The 18,360-nt window shown below is 40.4% G+C and overlaps 1 protein-coding gene across 6 annotated transcripts in view; it reads left to right on the top strand.

Moving 5' to 3' along the window:
* The window catches only part of PTPRM (protein tyrosine phosphatase receptor type M), a 749,315-nt gene that overhangs the window by 152,142 nt on the left and 578,813 nt on the right, over positions 1-18,360 (top strand). For all 6 annotated transcript variants that reach the window (XM_054985128.1, XM_054985127.1, XM_054985126.1 and 3 more), the window contains exon 2: positions 14,208-14,330. In XM_054985128.1, the coding sequence (XP_054841103.1) occupies positions 14,208-14,330 (123 nt within the window). The remainder of the gene's footprint in view (positions 1-14,207; positions 14,331-18,360) is intronic.

Genomic DNA, 18,360 nt, shown 5'->3' with positions numbered 1-18,360 from the left:
TTTTTTTCTCCCCTTGTCCTTCCTCACTTCACGTCCTATAATGCTGTGAATGATTTTTCTTGGGCTTAAAAGGGGTTGCAGGAATAGAGAGGAATTCAGGAAAACTATTCTTGCACAGAGTGGTACAGGGCACTGATTTCTGCTGTTGGAATAAAAATAACTATGCATCCCTTTTGGCCGCTGCCGGGCAAGATGCTTGTCTGGGTTACAGAACTGGGGGTAAGATGTTGTCATCTTGTTTTGTACAGGGCTGTGCCTGTCACTGTCAGCAAGTTAGTGTTTCCTTTAGGCTGGATCTCTCTCTCTCTCTCTCTCTCTCTCTCTCTCTCTCTCTCTCTCTCTCCATTGCTTTCAAAGGAGTAGCATGTATAAACACCTCACTTCTGTAAGAGACGAGAGGCAGAGAAGCCTGTCCATGCTAATCTTCATGCACACAGTCAGCCGGTCAGTTTTTAGGGGCCACTTGAAGGAACTAGTAGTAGTAGATGGAAATTGTGCCTTATATATGTAATTATTTCTTCTAAGCCAAATGCTGTGACAGTCTATCAACATGCACAATTAATAATGTACATAATCACCAACACCTACTACTGATGCATAGTGGATTGCATCCTTATTTATTGTGATGAGGCTTCTAAGGAAGTGATGCCAAGTACTTGGTGGGATTGAATCTTTCAACTGCAATTCTGTATTGTGTTATCTATTCAGATACACTCAGAATCACTAGAGTGTGATTATGGAATACAAACCTTGGTAATAGGTAGTAGGAATACAAACCTTAGTAATAAGCAGTAGGAAATCCACAAGTTTAAAAAAGTGTAACAAAAGTTATAGGTTTAGGTGTATGTTCATTGAAAGTTGCTGAAAAACGACTGGTAATGAAGAAATGCTTTTGTTTACCCAAAACACATTAATTGAAAACTCTTTGACACGCTACAAAATGACTACTGTTTTTGTTTATTTTACTACCAACTGGGAAGGAGGGATGGTGTCAGATCTCAGAAGCCAAGCAAGGTCAGTACTTGGATGAGTAGCCACAAAAGAAGACTCTGCAGAGGAGGGCACTGGCAAACTACCTTTGCTTCTCACCTGCCTTGAAAGCCACTTGATGGGATCACAATAAGTTGGTTGTGACTTAACGGCACACATGGACACAACATGTTTTAAATACATCAGATTTTCCATCCTTGTTTAATATGCCATTATACAAGTATATGTACTTCAAAACTAGACATGGGCACAAACAGAAAAAACCCCGAACATAGTGTTCGTTGTTTGTTGCCATCCACGAACAAAAAACACTGACGAACATAATCCTGTCACAAACCTGTTCGTTGTTCGTTGTTTGTAAACTTGTCCACAGCTGCAGGGTATACGGTATACTCCTGCAGAGGTGAGGGGGTCTCTGCTGTCTTTTGCTGATCGTAGCATCTGTTGTATTTTTCGGGTGGGTCTGAATACTGCTTGAAGGTTATGCTTTTCCATAAGCTTTCCCATCTGATCAGTAATTCCTTTGATATATGGCAAAAACACTTTTCCTGTAGGTGACTGTTTTTCCTTGGTTGTTTGATTCATCCTGGGTTTGATTGCTCTTCGGATTTCATTTCTGGAGTAGCCATTTGCCTGAAGTGCGTGGTTTAGATGATTAATTTCCTCATTGAGAAAGCGCGGCTCACATATCCGTCTTGCACGATCCACTAATGTTTTCATTATGCCTCTTTTCTGTCGGGGGTGGTGATTGGAGTTTTTGTGTAAGTACCGATCAGTGTGAGTTGGTTTCCTGTAGACCTTGTGACCTAACTGAAAGTTTGCTTTGCGGATGACCAAGGTATCCAGGAATGAGAGTTTTCCCTCACTTTCTTTCTCCATTGTGAATTGTATGTTCAGGTGGATGTTGTGGAGATGATTCAAAAACTCCCTCAATTCTTCCTCCCCATGGCTCCAAATGATGAATGTATCATCCACAAACCGGAACCATACACTGGGTTTGTGGGGTGCTGATTCTAGAGCTGTTTTTTCAAAATGTTCCATGTAGAAGTTTGCTATAACTGGGCTGAGAGGGCTCCCCTTGGCCACCCCATCCACCTGTTCATAGAATTCGTTATCCCACAATTCACAATGGAGAAAGAAATCGAGGGAAAACTCCCATTCCTGGATACCTTGGTCATCCGCAAAGCAAACTTTCAGTTAGGTCACAAGGTCTACAGGAAACCAACTCACACTGATTGGTACTTACACAAAAACTCCAATCACCACCCCCGACAGAAAAGAGGCATAATGATAACATTAGTGGATCGTGCAAGACGGATATGTGAGTCGCACTTTCTCAATGAGGAAATTAATCATCTAAACCACGCACTTCAGGCAAATGGCTACTCCAGAAATGAAATCCGAAGAGCAATCAAACCCAGGATGAATCAAACAACCAAGGAAAAACAGTCTCCTACAGGAAAAGTGTTTTTGCCATATATCAAAGGAATTACTGATCAGATGGGAAAGCTTATAAAAAAGCATAACCTTCAAGCAGTATTCAGACCCACCCGAAAAATACAGCAGATGCTACGATCAGCAAAAGACAGTAGAGACCCCCTCACCTCTGCAGGAGTATACCGTATACCCTGCAGCTGTGGAAAAGTGTACATCGGGACCACAAAGCGTAGCATCCAGACAAGAATAAAAGAACATGAAAGACACTGCAGACTTGGACAACTTGAAAAATCAGCAGTGGCTGAACATAGCCTAACACAAACAGGGCACAGTATCTTATTCCAGGACACCAAAATACTGGACAACACTTCCAACTACTTTGTCAGACTGCACAGGGAAGCCATTGAAATTCACAAGCATAAGCAAAACTTCAACAGGAAAGAAGAAACCTTAAGAATGAACAGAGCATGGTTTCCAGTTCTGAAAAACACCAGGCTAACAAAACACTCTACACCCGACAATAGCCCTGCGGAGAAGATTAGCACATCAAGCCCCAGTCCATATGCAAAAGAACCTCCTCAGGATACAGTGAAGCCTCCCGCCATTAGCATTCCACACCCTGGGAAACTCTTACAGGATGACTCAGCTCAACCCCACCCCTCCTGAGTAGATATAAATGACCTGCCAACACCTTTTCCACACTGTGACAGTGAGAGATCTCTGTCTTTTGGTGCTACACCTCTGAAGATGCCAGCCACAGCTGCTGGTGAAACGTCAGGAACTACAATGCCAAGACCACGGCAATACAGCCCGGAAAACCCACAACTACCAGCTCACTCTTTGAGGAATGCTACTACCAGTGCAGTGTTGCACAGGAACACTTTTGTACAAGAAGGCTGCAAGTTTGTCAATCTTGACCTTATTAAGATGCTACAAATCGAATCTATATGATTCAGCGAACACCGACTGTAGTGGAAAAGTACTGCAGTGCATGATCATGGATGAAGACCACATCCCACCCAGAAACTGGAAACTGCTTTGGGAGCACCCAAGATGTCCTCCGCCTCAGAGGGAGAACGGACCTTTGGACACTTACTGTGAAGGGTCCTTCTCCTCTGAGGAAAGGAGGACATCTTGCCCTCCCCGGGTCTCCGTCCTTCTCTACCCTGCTGCCTCATTCTTATACCTCCTCCGGGTTATGCTTTATTTACAGTACATGTTAATGCAACAGGTGTTTTTTCTCTCAGTATTAACAGTTGCTGAATGATAAATTAAATGTTACTGCTTTGTGGAGTCACCTGAACTGAAGAGAGGGTCGTCCCACAGGCTAGACAGGAAGAGGAAGAAAGTTAGTTCCTGCCTCCCTGATTGGATGGTGGGAATCACCCATGATGTCCTCCTTTCCTCAGAGGAGAAGGACCCTTCACGGTAAGTGTCCAAAGGTCCGTTTAAATCCTTTCTAAAGTTTAGAGCCTGAAAAAGACTATATGCATAAGCCATCCACAATGGTGCTTCTAAGCAGGGCCTTATGATAAATGAAATTGGTTTTGACTGAAATGGTCCACTATTCCCAAATGGCTTTAACAGGAAGTTTTCTGACCATAAAAAACCAGAGGTTTGGGGAAGCAGCAGATCTCAGTTTCAAATTACCTGACATTGCTTTGTGAATTTTGTCTTCTGGGTAGACATGAAGACCGGATGCTCATTAAAAATGAGCTGTGCCATGGAGAATGATTGAGCCCTAGGTCCACGTGTGGTTTTTAGTTTGAGTAGTAGAAAGGTGGAAGAAACCCGTTTTAAAAGCTGAACTGGCAGATGAAGAGAAATACTACCAGATTCCTCATTTGAAATGCCTCCTAGATACATAGAATGCAATATCTTGCTTAGTTTTCGATGAAGAAGAAAATGAATCACTCAGATTAAGCTGTCTTCTCAATGGATTTAGTAGCTTTGCATTGCCGAAATATTGTCTCATATTTGATAGCTAGAAAACCTTTTAAGTTTTGTTGCTTTTAACTGTAACACTGTATTTAGAATGAAAGGAGCATGGCAGAAACAATTCTTACACTTTAACCTATTGATATGTAATATGCTTGAAAACACAGGAAACTTTTTGTATTGGACAATTAAAAATAAGTAGCTTTTGAATTTTTGGTTTAAAAAGCTACATTGAATGGCTAATTATTCTACATCTCCATGTATTCAATAGCTGGGGAATGTAAGAAAATTAACCTAGTTAACAAACGACACTTCTGAAATTGTCTTTAAAATCACATGGGAACTCTTCATCATTAACAGGTTATTTTGCTCACTATTGAAATGAATGGGTAAACATAGATATTTTAACCTACAATGCTCGAATGGCAAGTCTAGCATAATAGTTTTATATTCTCCATCTACTTTAGGGAGTAGATCAGAACCTTGCTCATTAGAAATATATATGTGTCAGCCTTGATTCTAAAACTTATTCAAGTAGTCAGACACCCAAAAGTAATATTTATGTAGTGGAATGTGGACCCCAAATATGCAACAGTTATTGTGCAAGGAATGTGTGCAGCATAGAAAACAATTCACAACAGTCCTTACACCTCTAGAACTCTGATACACCTTTTTGTCTTGCTCTTCCTTCCAAGGAACTCAGAGCAGCATACCTAGTTCTTAGTTCCCTGATCTCACTACTAACAACCTTGCAAGGTTTGAGAAAGAGTAACTGGCCCAATGTGACATAGTGACCTACATGGTAGAGTGGGGATTTGAACATAGGCCTCCTAGATCATAGACCAGCATTGTAACCACTGCACCACACTGGCTTCTTGTGCAAAAATTCTCCAGAAATTGGGCAATTAGGAGATGAAGCTCAGCTTCTTAATTGCTTGTACCTTGGCTTATTAATATTTTACACAGCTCTCATTTTTTGCTGTGAAAAAATGGCTCCTCATAGACTGTTTTGTTTTTATTCCAGCTATAGTTATGCAGTTTTCACTTATTTCTGCATTAGGTGTCAAATCTGGCAGAAAAGTGAGGCTTTGATCACTGCTCTTTTCCTTTGTTATTCATTCTGAATGGCATCAGTTTGTATATTCTTTGCCTGTATTCTTCTTGTGCCTTTGTTTCTCTGCTTTTGTTAGACTCAAAGCAGCCTCTATTTTTCATGCATTTTCTATGTTTTATGAATAATATATTGTTGGCAGATTAGTATGTTTGACATGGGTGGGGCACTCATCCTGAAAGGCTCCTTAAGTGCTGTTGGTTTACAAAGAATTCCCTTTTGTGGGAACAGCTAAGCATTTTATCAATTTAGTTAATAATATTAATGCAGCCATAAGAAACTTTCCTAGATGACAGCTCTTTCAAGCCACTTGGGCTGTCATCCAAACAAGTACACTGATTAAAACCCATAAAGTAACCTCTTTCCAAAATTTCTTAAAAGATTTTTGAAATATTATTCCATCTGATTCAGAAAAAAATGAAATTGATAAGCTTGTTTTTTCTAAAGAATTCATTTGAAATGCAGCAAGTTATTTTTGTAGTGTCAAAAGCATAGTGCTAAAGAGTTGGCATGTTGAATATTACATTCCAGAAAAAAAAGAAATCCATAAAAGGAAACCATCAGATAGGCTAACAGGGTACTGGTGTAACCAGCAGTGGCATGTGCAGCAGTTTGCTGGAATACTATAGGCTCTACTGCACTGCTGTATCGATAATAGAATCCATTACTCATAAAGGGTGCTATGCTACTACTACAGCGCCCTTCGGGCATAAACTCTTTAGTGCAAGAAGCACTGCAAGTGCAATTAATAAGTTTATGCAGCTGCAAAAAAGGCATTCTTCCAACTTAGCCTAGCCTGTCCCTGAGAAACTGCTACACTTATCAGTACAGTATATCTGTACAGTATATCTATACAATGATATTCTAGTGCCCCTAGTGGTGGTGGGAGGGAATGGCTGCCTCAGGGACAGGCTCAAGTAAAGTGGCTGCTGTGAGAGCCAGAAAATCTGAATTTTCCCACCCACACAGCAGCCATCCAGGCTTTACTGCAGTCTTTCCCCAAATTCAGAGCAGAGCTGGTTTAAGAAAGATCTGGGAAACCCCCTAGAGCTGTACAAATGTACTATGATGCTGTGGGGAAACAGGAAAAACTGTACTCTCCAAAAGCATTGAATTTGAGGCAGATAACCTATGTGGAAGATACCACTGTAAAGCCAAATTAATTTGATTAATATTGGAATGTAGTTCGAGAATTTAAATTATAATTGTTTACTTTGCCAGCCAAGTCTGCACATACTTAGAACCTTTCTGGAAAAAAAAAATTCTGAAGGTATTTTTGAGACTTCAGTGCATTCCTGGAGTTGCTGTACCAAGAATTGAAAGTGTTATGCCTCACTGTACAAGTTATCTGGGCACTAAGGATATCAAGAAAAAAAATCTTTCACATGATAGAACATAATAGCTCATAGGGAACAGTTGTAGATTAGTTACCAAAAAAAAAACTATACAAAGAGGAGTTTCCAAGTAGGTCAGTAATTTATGTATGTCAATGAGACATGTCATCAAGAAAATGGACCCAATATTGAGGGCAAAGTTACAGTAATTTAACAGAAAATTCCCAAAGTATTTTCTAGATTTTCTTCATGAGAATTTACTTTGTTCGGAAGCAGATATATTGTGTCTCCCTCTTGTAAGACATAAGAACTGTATTTTGAAACCTAGCCATAAATTTTCCTGAATAAGATCTGTGATACATGTTAGGAATTTTTTGTTAAAATACTGATGTAGTTTACAGACTTTCCTCTGAATGCCCCACCCTCAAATCTGATCATTAAGAAACTGGCCCACCCTACAACAGCCTGTGCCAAGGGTGCCTGCCTGCTTGCAAGACGTGAAAGCAACATACAAGGCAAATTCCAGTAGGGTGACCTCCTTGAATGAATATTGTGCAGGCTCCATGAGTGTCTGAGATTGCTGGAAGATACGGGTTCTGTCTTAATTGCATGGGGAGCAAGCCTTGCTAAAGCAGTGAGAGAGCCAAGCAAATCAACCGCCTTGCTCTCTACACAGAGCAGCAAGCAATCCTTCCTGAACTAGCCTTCTACATTGAGCAGATGCCTGGTGTCTCCCAACAATTAGGATGATATTAATTCACATGATTCACATTGATTTTATACTGCAATGGAAATATCTCAGTTTGATCATAAATATTTTATACCTCTCCATAGATACTTAATAAATTTTACTGCGAATATTTTTTCCAAAATAAAATTGTATCACCTCCCCTCCCATCTAAGCTCTTTTACACCTAGTTTCAGCTCTGTCTTGAGCCCATTTTCAGATGTTTTGTGTTTATTTCTTTCATAAGTTTCACTAAAAACATAGCATAGATGAGGGGCTCCCATATGCTTAGTTTATTTTGATGGTGGAAAATGCTGTTCTGTTGCAGCCAACAGATAGCAACCCCATGAGGTTTTCAAGGCAAGAGATGAACCTATCCTGGACTTCCTTGGTGGTCTCCCATCCAAGTACTTTGCAGGGTCAACCCTGCTTGGTTTCTGAGATCGGATAAGATTGAGTTAGCATGGGCCATCATAGTATTGTGTAAATTGCTATTTTCTTCCTAGGACATGAGACTCCCTGTTGTGGATGCAGTGCCCATACAGTATAACAGAGACCAGCCAGAAACTGGTTTCTCTTAGCCCACTTCTTGGCTTTTATAACTTTTATCCAGATTTTTGGCCCTTGTCAGACCCTAGAAATGAAATCTCAGGAAACTAACTTCAGCAGTTCCCAAAGAAATAAGGTTGGAGATGGAATCGTGGCACACAGTGCAGATGAGACCATGTAATCAAAAGTCTTTAAAGCCAGGAACAAGAGGGAGGCTGTTGCATCACATTACAACTCATTAGTGCTTTGGATACTGATGCTCTGGTTGGGAACAATCAAACTGCAGAGGGACATAGTCACACATCTTAGCAACAACCTGACTGTTTTGGCAGGATCACGCTGTGTTGCAGGCAGCATATGTGACAGATTGCCCATTTTTTAAAAAAACCTAGAAGTGCTGTACACACATGGCTGCAGGACTGCTAAAGGTTAATCCCTCACAGACAGAGAAAGCTTGGAGTGACAGGCTACTCCAAGGCATCTGATTGGTTAGCATGGGCTGTAAAGAGGAGGGTTTTTTTAAAGTCCTGGCAGAGAGAGATCCATTGTGAAACAGTTGAAAGATGGAGTCGTCATGGAGTATAGTTTCAACACCGGCTGGAGAACTAGAAAAGTTGACAAGGAGGTTTGGGAAGTAGGTGCAGACTCCCAAACAGGCCAAAGGAAGGGGTAGATTTTCTAAGTAGAATAGATTTTTCCTTATCCAATCAGAGAGGTAGCTCTGGAAAGTGGAGATATCCCTGGTTGTGTACAGTTGAAAACCGCCTGTGAAGGCCTTCTGATTCAGTTAACGACTGAAGGAAAGCACTGGTGTGTGAAGAGAGGGGGCTTTGGATATTAGAACGAGTACCAACCTTCCTAACCCCAGAAGAGAATACTGAAAGAAAGTATACTAAAGTGCTTGGGGAAGAACAAGGGAACCAAAGCCTTAAGTAATAGTGAAAAGCATAAGTGTAAGTTCTGAATTTCTTCTCAAAAGTTTTCAGCCCCTTTCCCCTCTAATGTAAATAAACTACTTAGTTATTTTTGGAATTTTAAAAATACCTCTCATACCATTTCTGTGGTTTAACGATAAGGAAACGTCATGGAATGGAATGAAAAAGGTTCTTCAGTCTGGGTTTTGCTTCCAAGCCATCTTAAGCTCTGGAACTGGCAACTGTTTAGGTGTCAGCTCTGAGCCATTTTGTTCCTGGACCATTTGGGAGTGAAACTTTGGAGTTCTACTGGCACTTTTGTGGTTTGATCTAACAAGGTAACGTGTAGGTTATGTATCCGAAGCTTGTTAAGTATTTGAGAGTAGTTATTTAGTTTTTATTATTTTCTTTCTTGTCTTGCACAATTTCTATATTAGTATATTGGCTACCTATCAAGTACCATGCTCAGTTCAAGGTATTGTTTATCACATAAACTCTTCATGGCCTTGGTCCGGCATACCTACAGGACTTCCTCATTTTGCTCATCTGAACAGGGTCTCCTGCAGGTGCCACCCTGCACATGGGCAAAATCAACAGCAGCCCACACATGAGCTTTCTCTGTGGTGGCCCCTACCCTGTGGAACAGCCTGCCTGAGGAGTTAAGGAGAGCCCCCTTTCTCCTACCTTTTGGCAAACAATGCAGAACCGAATTATTCAAAAAGGCTTTTGTATTGTAGGGGGGGGGGTCTCACATGCTTTGCTGGTGAGTTAGGGACCATATACTTCATCCATAGACTTCACCACTATGTTTACCTTATGTTACTTTAAATATGTTCTCCTATGTCAACCCTGGAATTGATTATGTTCTGTTTCAGCATTTCGTCAACTCTGTATTGGATTCTTCTTAATGTTATGTCTTTGTAAACTTGTGTCTGTTTACTCTGCGACATTGTTTATGAAATTGTCCTTGATACTGAGTGTACTACTCTCATACTGTGTAATCTGCCTTGAGTCTCAGTGAGAAAAGTAGACCTAAATGACACAAATAAATATAAAATATTTTTTGCGTTGTTCTTAATAAACTTTATTAATTATACTTTTGTGATGTTACTGGATTTTGTGGCTTAAATCTGAATCCAGTACTTTGGCCTATGTAAGTCCAGCTACCAAATAACTGTTTTGTGGAACTCCATCAGGTAGGGCTACCTCTAAACAGGTAGGTCTACTAAGTTATAACAGTATACTAAGTTATACTGTTATAACTTAGTAGACCTACCTGTTTGTCTGCATTTGAAGAGATCTGCTTGATGTTGAATTTATTCTTTCTATTGATGTGGGTAGACAGATGATATGCTATTGTCAAGGTGAAATATTAAGTAGGTTTCATAATGAGTTTTCTGTTCCCACTGGAATTTTTAATTGAGGTTGCTATAGTTAAGAATGTTACAGAAAGTTGCAGTGTCCAGGGGTGCTAATTTCTTTGAACCGCCTAGAGATAACGAATAAAACTGTTCTGCAGAACACAATTTAGAACTACATTAATATGACCTATCTTTCTGCCACCAGGGCATACTCAATATGTTTATGAAGTTCATAATAAAGGAAAACAGATGGTGGTATTTAAGGGGAATGGAAAGTGTTTGGGTGAATGTTTTAAAAAATGAATAATGGCCGTTTCCTAAATGATATATTGACATGGTTCTCACATTTGTAATATTAGATAGCAAGTACAATCTAGCTAGCCATTCTTCTTCCTTTACATTTTATTCAGTACTTTCAGTTTAAAACTAATGTATAGTGTATTGCTCAATCCATTTATATTTTTAAAATTTACCACTTACACAATGGGAAGGGGCTCGATGCAAACAAAACTGGTGTTCTTGTCAGAGCTGAAGCCAGTAGACTTGCAGCTTGTCCCTTTAACACCTATGTGGTGGATAAACTTGAACCAGCTGTGTAGGGCTATAAATCCTAACCCTTTTCAGTAGCTCTGTAAATTTCCCTCGTTGGGGTGTGGAGGCGACAAAGATTCCTGATCAAGATGACTGCCAGACATATCTCAGATTTATCCCTCCAACAGCTAGAAGCTGGGCTCTGAATAAATTTTTGGGAAATGTTGAATTATATGGAAGTTACAGATTACATATAGATTCAAAGGCTTTATTTGAACAAATGAAACAATTTGCTTTTGAAGAAGTAGTAGGATCAGGAGCTGCTGTTTTACTAATATCTTCAAATTGTGTGTTACTTAGCTCAGAAATCAGGTAATATGGAATCAGTAGTGCAGTTCTAAGCAGTTACACTCTTCTAGGTCTGTTGAAGCCAGTGGGTTTATTAACTCTGTTTAGGATTGCACTGTAAAAGGGTTAATTGATTTTGTACAAATACCTAGGATTTGAATCCTCAAGAAGTGAATGAGGAGCAATTTAAATAATTGGAATAAAGATCAAGGTCAGAAGTCATGCAATAAATCTGGAGAAGTTGCATCCAAACTAAGATCTTTTCCGCACGGAGCTTTTTCATAAGTTCTGGTGCTGTATTACTTGAATTCTGCCTGCATAGTTAAAATACTCTGATTCAGTCTTCAAACTGTCTCCCAGGCTTTTTTGCATTTCGCAAAGGGAAAGGCTGCATCTGCCCCAGAATTGATTTTCCCCCAGCTTTTCTGAGGCTTTTGTCCCTGCACACATACCTCAATTTTTTGTCAGTATTCAAACCCTGGCTTTTTTGAAGCGCAGAATGCTCTCTTCAGTGTGAGGCTTGGCCCTGCCTTTCTCGATCTTCTTTATCCCCTCTGCCTTAATTGGTTAAACAGCAATGAATTCAGTCTTTTTCCTGAGTTAAAAAAAAATTCAAACAGCAGTGTTTACAACATTGGTGCCTTAAAAACAACTACAAAAGCCCTTGTAACTGATGGAGGGAAAAGTCTGCAATATGGCTAACACAAAAACTCTGCAGAGAGCCCTCAACCCCACTTGATATTTTAAAGTTTCCCTCTGTGCTGCCTGTACTTTTTTAGTCTATTATTTTTTGGCTTTATATTATTATTTTTAAACAGCAGCCTTGGTGTCTTAAAACAAAGAAACCCTTGTTAGTTCTGTCAGCCAATCAACTGACAAAACTGATATACCAGAAAACTTGCAGTGGAAATGTGGCATTTTTCTAGTGGAGAAAAAATAGACATCACTTTGATTTGACCCCTTCCTGTGCAGAATTTCAGAGGCCCAAAGCAGATCTGATCCTCATGAACTGAATATCCAGAGAACCCAGTGGAAGTGTGCATGCGGAAAACACATGGATTGGCAATTTCTTGATTTCACTTCCTGCTGCCGACCCCCCTCATGACATTCTTCAGGTTCCCCCAAACCTCAGGAGCAGCATTTTGTGGAGATGTGAGAGGTAGTTTGGGAGGAAGAAGAGGGAACGTTTCATCCTGCCATTGGAAAATTTTGTTTGCATCCAACCCATTGTTAATAGTAGAGATGAATTATTTTTATGCCTGAATTCAAAAGCAAGTCAGTGTAGTGTAATTGGTTCCTGACATCAGTGTGACTGAATATTTTTAAAATAATATATCAACATTAAAACTACGATCTCTGAAAATGTACAGTGGAGTGCATCATTTCTGAAATCTTGAATTAAGCTTAGGTATAACTTGTACAATAAAGACACAAATGAAGATGGGATTTGGTGTTGAGAGATCTTTAAAGAGCAATTCAGCATGAATCGGAACTCCATGAAGAACTTTTTAGTGACTTCATGTGATATCAAGATACTGAAAGCTACACCTACCTCCCTTTGAACTGAAAGAGAAAGTGCAACTCATGAAAATGGGGTGGGGGGCATGAGAGCCCAGATTCACATCAGAAATGAATATTGTTCTGGATTACACATACAATTGTACAATTCCATTTCTTTAGAGTATGGATCCTCTTTGAACGCATACCTTCACTCTTGATTTTTTTTTGAGGGATTTTGTTTGGTTTACAAAACCATTTTTCAAATATACACTTTTCAAAGTTGAATTTTGAAAGCTTAGCTTTTCAGTTCCTGTTAAAATTTAAGGTGTTGGTGTTGACCTTTAAAGCCCTTAGTGGACAGGGACCAGCATTCCTTTGGGACCGCCTGTCACCATATGTGTCCTGGAGAGTGCTGAGATCAGCCAACAAACATCTACTGGTGGTCCCAGGCCCCAAGGAAGTGAGACTGGCCTCGACCAGAGCCAGGGCCTTCTCAGTCCTGGGTCCAACCTGGTGGAACTCTCTAACAGAGAATACCCAGGCCCGACAGGATCTTTTGTTGTTCCAGCAGGCCTGCAAGACTGAGATGTTCCGCTAGGCATATGGTTGAGATTAGATCAGCAGTCACCTGGAAGCCTCCCAACTGTCCCCCCTATATTACTGATAGTTGATATCTGCCCCCAGATAGCCTGATTGGAAAGGCCTGTTCCCCCCTTTTACCCATCCCTCTGTGTTCTAGTGGTAGGAGTTGGGCTGCAAGGCTGTTGTCTCTGGGCAATGTTAATGGGATTTTTGCTGTTTTTATCAATGTTTTAAATGTAACTTATGTTTTTACTGTTGTAACCTACCCTGAGCTCGCTTGTTGGGAGGGCGGGATAGAAATCCAATAAGTAAAATTAATAATAATAATCAGTAGTACTAATATCTTAGCTATGGTCTTTTTTATGTTTGGAGAGTGTATGGGATACTAAAAGTGGTTAGAAGACATACATGGATACTTGTGCCCATTAAAACTTTCTAAGAGCCAAAGAACGAAAACTAAACTTACTGGGCCCCATTGCATAGAAGCAGTAAGTTTGGGAATTGGGGTTAACCACAACCTTGGAGCATGCTCTGTGGTCCTTGAAACAACCAGGTCCTCCACTCGATAGGTATAGCATTCCTGCTGTTCTACACATCTATTTAAATCTTGGGTTTTCTACTGGACCAGATAATTGTATTACTGCTTTGATTTAAAGGAGAAATTTGAAACCTGTAATTTGTTTAAATAGTTGGGCAGTAGTAGCCCTGTTGGTCCCATGGTCTTTAGAAACTGACTGTGCTGAATTCTTTAAAATTGTTTTGAAGGTCTAAATAGGGCAAAGTTATAGGCAACAATAATAATGCCTGTAAAAAAGATAATCAAGACGAGGCTGCATTTCAGCTTTCCAAAGTTGATTTTTTTTTTACTTATTTTGTTTTCGACAGGTGGCTGTTCATTCGATGAACCATTTACTTCATGTGGTTATAGTCAGTCTGATGATGATGATCTTAATTGGGATCAAGTGAACACGCTGGTGAAACCCTCGTCAGATCCATGGATGCCAACAGGTGGCTTTCATTTGAATTTTTTTTGTGTATGGTTTCACATAATAATATTGTTTCTTATAAAAAACAGGGGATGGATATCAAATATAAGTTACCAGAAATGTGGGTATGATATGGTGATTATGAAATTATGAAGTTTCCTATGCAAAAGAGGAAACTTTTTAATGTGATATCTAATTAGGGCTGCCAATCCCCAGCCCGGGGTGGGGGATTCCCTGTTCCCACCTCCTCCCCCCAACCCCACTTAGCTGGCCAGTGGTGGGGCTTGCCCCCCAGGGCTCCCCCCTGGTGGCGCAGCGTGACCCGCTGCAGCATGCCCCCACACCCCACAACGGTCCTGTTTGGGGCCAGATTGGGCCTGTGGGGGGCAATTCAGCCCTTCGGCAAGCGTGGGAGCGTATGCTGGGCTGCCCTTTGGAAGTGATGTCATCACACACACCGGGAGCGCACGCACGACACTGGATGCCATGGAGGGTGAGTGCCAGGTTACCAGTCCCCTGCCAGGGGATTAGAGGGACCTGGCAACCCTATCTCTAATAAATGTGATGTAAAATGTTAAATATCAGTATATCCTAAGCTCTAAATCAGATATTAATTATATAAGACAGCAGAGAAAAGAATTATGAACCCTAGTAGGTGACTGTTGCTGCAATTTTCTAAGGACTTGGAATAGTTTTTATATTTATTTTTAAAAATTATATAATGCCAATAAAGTCTTAAGAATCATAAAGTGGTATTATGCTGCTGATTTGACTTTTGGAAACAAAATTCAGTTATGTTTTCTGTAATACAAATAGTTTGGAATATTACAGTTTCCTTGCTACTGTACCTCTGACAATTAATAAGCTCTTTATATGGAATTTTAGTATATCATTTATTGGAGATAATGCTTCAGGTGACTAGAACGTGCAAAATACAACCAGTCTTACCTTCTCACAGCTGCCTTCATTATGAAGATTATAGATGTTTTAAACAATTTTCTCTGAATGATTCATAGGCTTCTTCATAAAGATAAACTTTTCCTAGATTTTCAAAATCAGGATCTGAGCAAAATTCTCCCCCCTCCCCCCTTTTTTGTTATGCTCCAGCATTGTGGAATACTGCATCACAGCCTTTGATTGCACAAAATGTGGCAGTCAGATGTGCAGTTGAATTTCACAATGGAAGAGTTCCATATCATATGACTAGGAATATACTTGAGTTTCACGAATAGACCTAGTTTTACCTACAGCCTTTCACAAGTAATTCTGTTTAAATGCAGTACTAATGCTGGTGTCAGATGATGACACAATAGTGTTGTCGTTTACATGCATAGATTGCAGTGCGGTTCTTGTAGCTACTGCCTTACAGTTGAGTGCCAATGCATTTGAATCCATAATGCAAGGGTGGGGGAAGGCTTCACAGTATCATCTTCCTTTACCACTGTGGAAACAATGATGAGTGCCTGGAGTTCTGAAAGAAAGCAAACAAGTTCAGTTTTTATTGCCTTGGAGAGCCAAGACATTTGGTCAGTTGCTTGGAAAAGCAACAGTTCTGTTTTTAGCAGATCTTCAAATTAGCTTTAGTCCTTTTGAACATTTGTGTCTTCTCCCTTCTTGGATAAGCACAAAATATGAAGTACCTTCAAGTGTCACCTGAGGAGAACAAAGGATATTGTTTGTCAAGATATCTGCAAGGACCAATTTGTTTCCAACGCTGAGGTTTCCATTAAGTTCTCTGAATGTGATTGGCACTGGCGTTGAAATTCTGCTATCCTTCCCACTTCCTAGGCCATGATTAAATGATGCAAGATGTTTTGATCAGCTTTTATGGCAATATCCTGGTCTTTGTTTCTGACCACATAAAGAGGTGTGGATAGGGTTATTTGTATCTTTTTACATAGTCAAAAACAAGATCAGAGCAGCTTTGATCAAAGAGGCAGGAAGGACAATTTCATCCCCTTCCCCACGGCAACCTCCCAGCCTAAGTGGCAGTTAGTTCAGGCAGGTCCTATGGCCCTGGGAAAAAGTTTCCTCAGGTATGGAAAGGACTGTTGAGGGAATGGGAATGTGAGAAAGAACCGCAAGCTGTGTCCTACAGAAAAAGCTTATAGACAATGTTGGCAGGAGACAAAGCCTCTCTTCATGAGACATCTTATAGAAGGATGCTCAAGTGAAGGAAGACACAATGTTAGCCGGGAAGCATAGTTTAAAAAAATAGAGCCAGCAGAGATCACTTCTCAGAGGTTTTGTTAATTTAATCTTTACCTCCCTGAAGGCTCTGTCAATTTATCTTCCCTTGGCTGAGGCAAAGATGAAATTAACAAACCCTCTGAGGAGAGATCTCTGCTAGCTCTGTGTAGAGAGGTAAAATAGATAGAGCCTTTGGCGCTGTCTTTTTAACCTATACTTCCTGGCTAACATTGCATCTCCCTTCACTTGAGCATCCTTGTGTAAGATGTCTCATGTAGAGAGACTCTTAGTCTTGCCTCAGAAGCTTTTTGCATGCTTTTTAGAATCAGAAGATGTTTGAAAGCTAAGCACATTACAACATAGGTACTTACCATGACCAATGAAAATTGGACAAAATCACATCTTGCCAATGGTGCAGTGAACTATCCTCTAGTACAAGTGGGGGATATGGGGGTTTGACCCATTCTGCCTTCTTACTTCAGCTCTTTGAGTTGTGATGCATTTTGTTTACAAGGGTCCACTGACTCTCAGCAAAATATTTTTGGGGCACTCAAGGGGCTGCAGGGTTCTACTCAGCAGGGTACTACTCAGACATATTGTATTGTCGAAGGCTTTCACGGCCGGAGAATGATGGTTGTTGTGGGTTTTCTGGGCTGTATTGCCGTGGTCTTGGCATTGTAGTTCCTGACGTTTCGCCAGCAGCTGTGGCTGGCATCTTCAGAGGTGTAGCACCAAAAGACAGAGATCTCTCAGTGTCTCTCTCAGTCACTGTGACACTGAGAGATCTCTGTCTTTTGGTGCTACACCTCTGAAGATGCCAGCCACAGCTGCTGGCGAAACGTCAGGAACTACAATGCCAAGACCACGGCAATACAGCCCAGAAAACCCACAACAACTACTCAGACAACTTCTTCCACATGAGTCCTTTTAATTTATACAGAAATTATGATCTTGAGTTACTTTTGCTAAAGCAGAATTGGATGCAAAGACAGATCTTCCTGGTTGTAAAAATGTTTGCATAATATACATGCACATATAATTGTGTGCATGCAAGAATAAACCCACATGAGTTGCTTTGCTGCAGTGGCTTCTAAGAGATGAACAACTTTCACATATGAATCAATAAAAAAGGGAAAAATCACAGTCTCATAGGTGTGAAGTATAGTGACAGGTAATTCTTCACATTGTTCCATCTGTATCAAACTAGTGAAATGTGCACAAAAGTTGGTCCTCTTTCTATCTTGAAAAAGATTTTCTCAGTCTATGAGTTCCCTGATTAAATTCCTAGAATTATCGATTGCCACTGTTTGATACAGATATACCCAGATATCAGAAAGGATGAGTACTATCAATTATTCTTAGTAGCTTATAACTTCTGTTTTTACAATTTTCTTTTTTTCCCCCTGTTTGGTTACTATCTGTACATTCCTGAAATCATTTTAGTCTGCATATGAAAATATATTAAGGCTCATTCAAGATTGAATGCTGACAGGGACCCTTCCAGTGCTGGACACTGGATCTAGGAGAATGAGAAGCTCAGAGAGCTGACTCCTTGTGGAGACTCAGGAGACCCCTAATTTTATTTATTTCATTCATACCCCACCTTTCCCCCCAGTGGGGGCTCAAAGTGGCTTACATCATTCTTCTCTGTTTTATCCTCACAACAATCCTATAAAATAGGCTAAGCTGAGAGGGTGTGATTGGCCCAAAAACACCCAGCAAGACGCTGTGGCAGAGCAGGGATTTGAACCTGGGACTCCCAGATTCTAGCTCAACATTCTAACTGGTAGATTGGGAAGGAGGGAAAGGTGCCATTCCTTCCAGAGAACTCCCTTAGACCAATATTTCCCTGGAAAGCACCC

This window comes from Eublepharis macularius, chromosome 7, assembly GCF_028583425.1.
Source record: "Eublepharis macularius isolate TG4126 chromosome 7, MPM_Emac_v1.0, whole genome shotgun sequence".
In the NCBI taxonomy this organism is placed as follows: domain Eukaryota; kingdom Metazoa; phylum Chordata; class Lepidosauria; order Squamata; family Eublepharidae; genus Eublepharis; species Eublepharis macularius.
The sequence above is the reverse complement of the archived record's forward strand: the minus strand, read 5'-3'. Positions and strand labels throughout refer to the sequence as shown.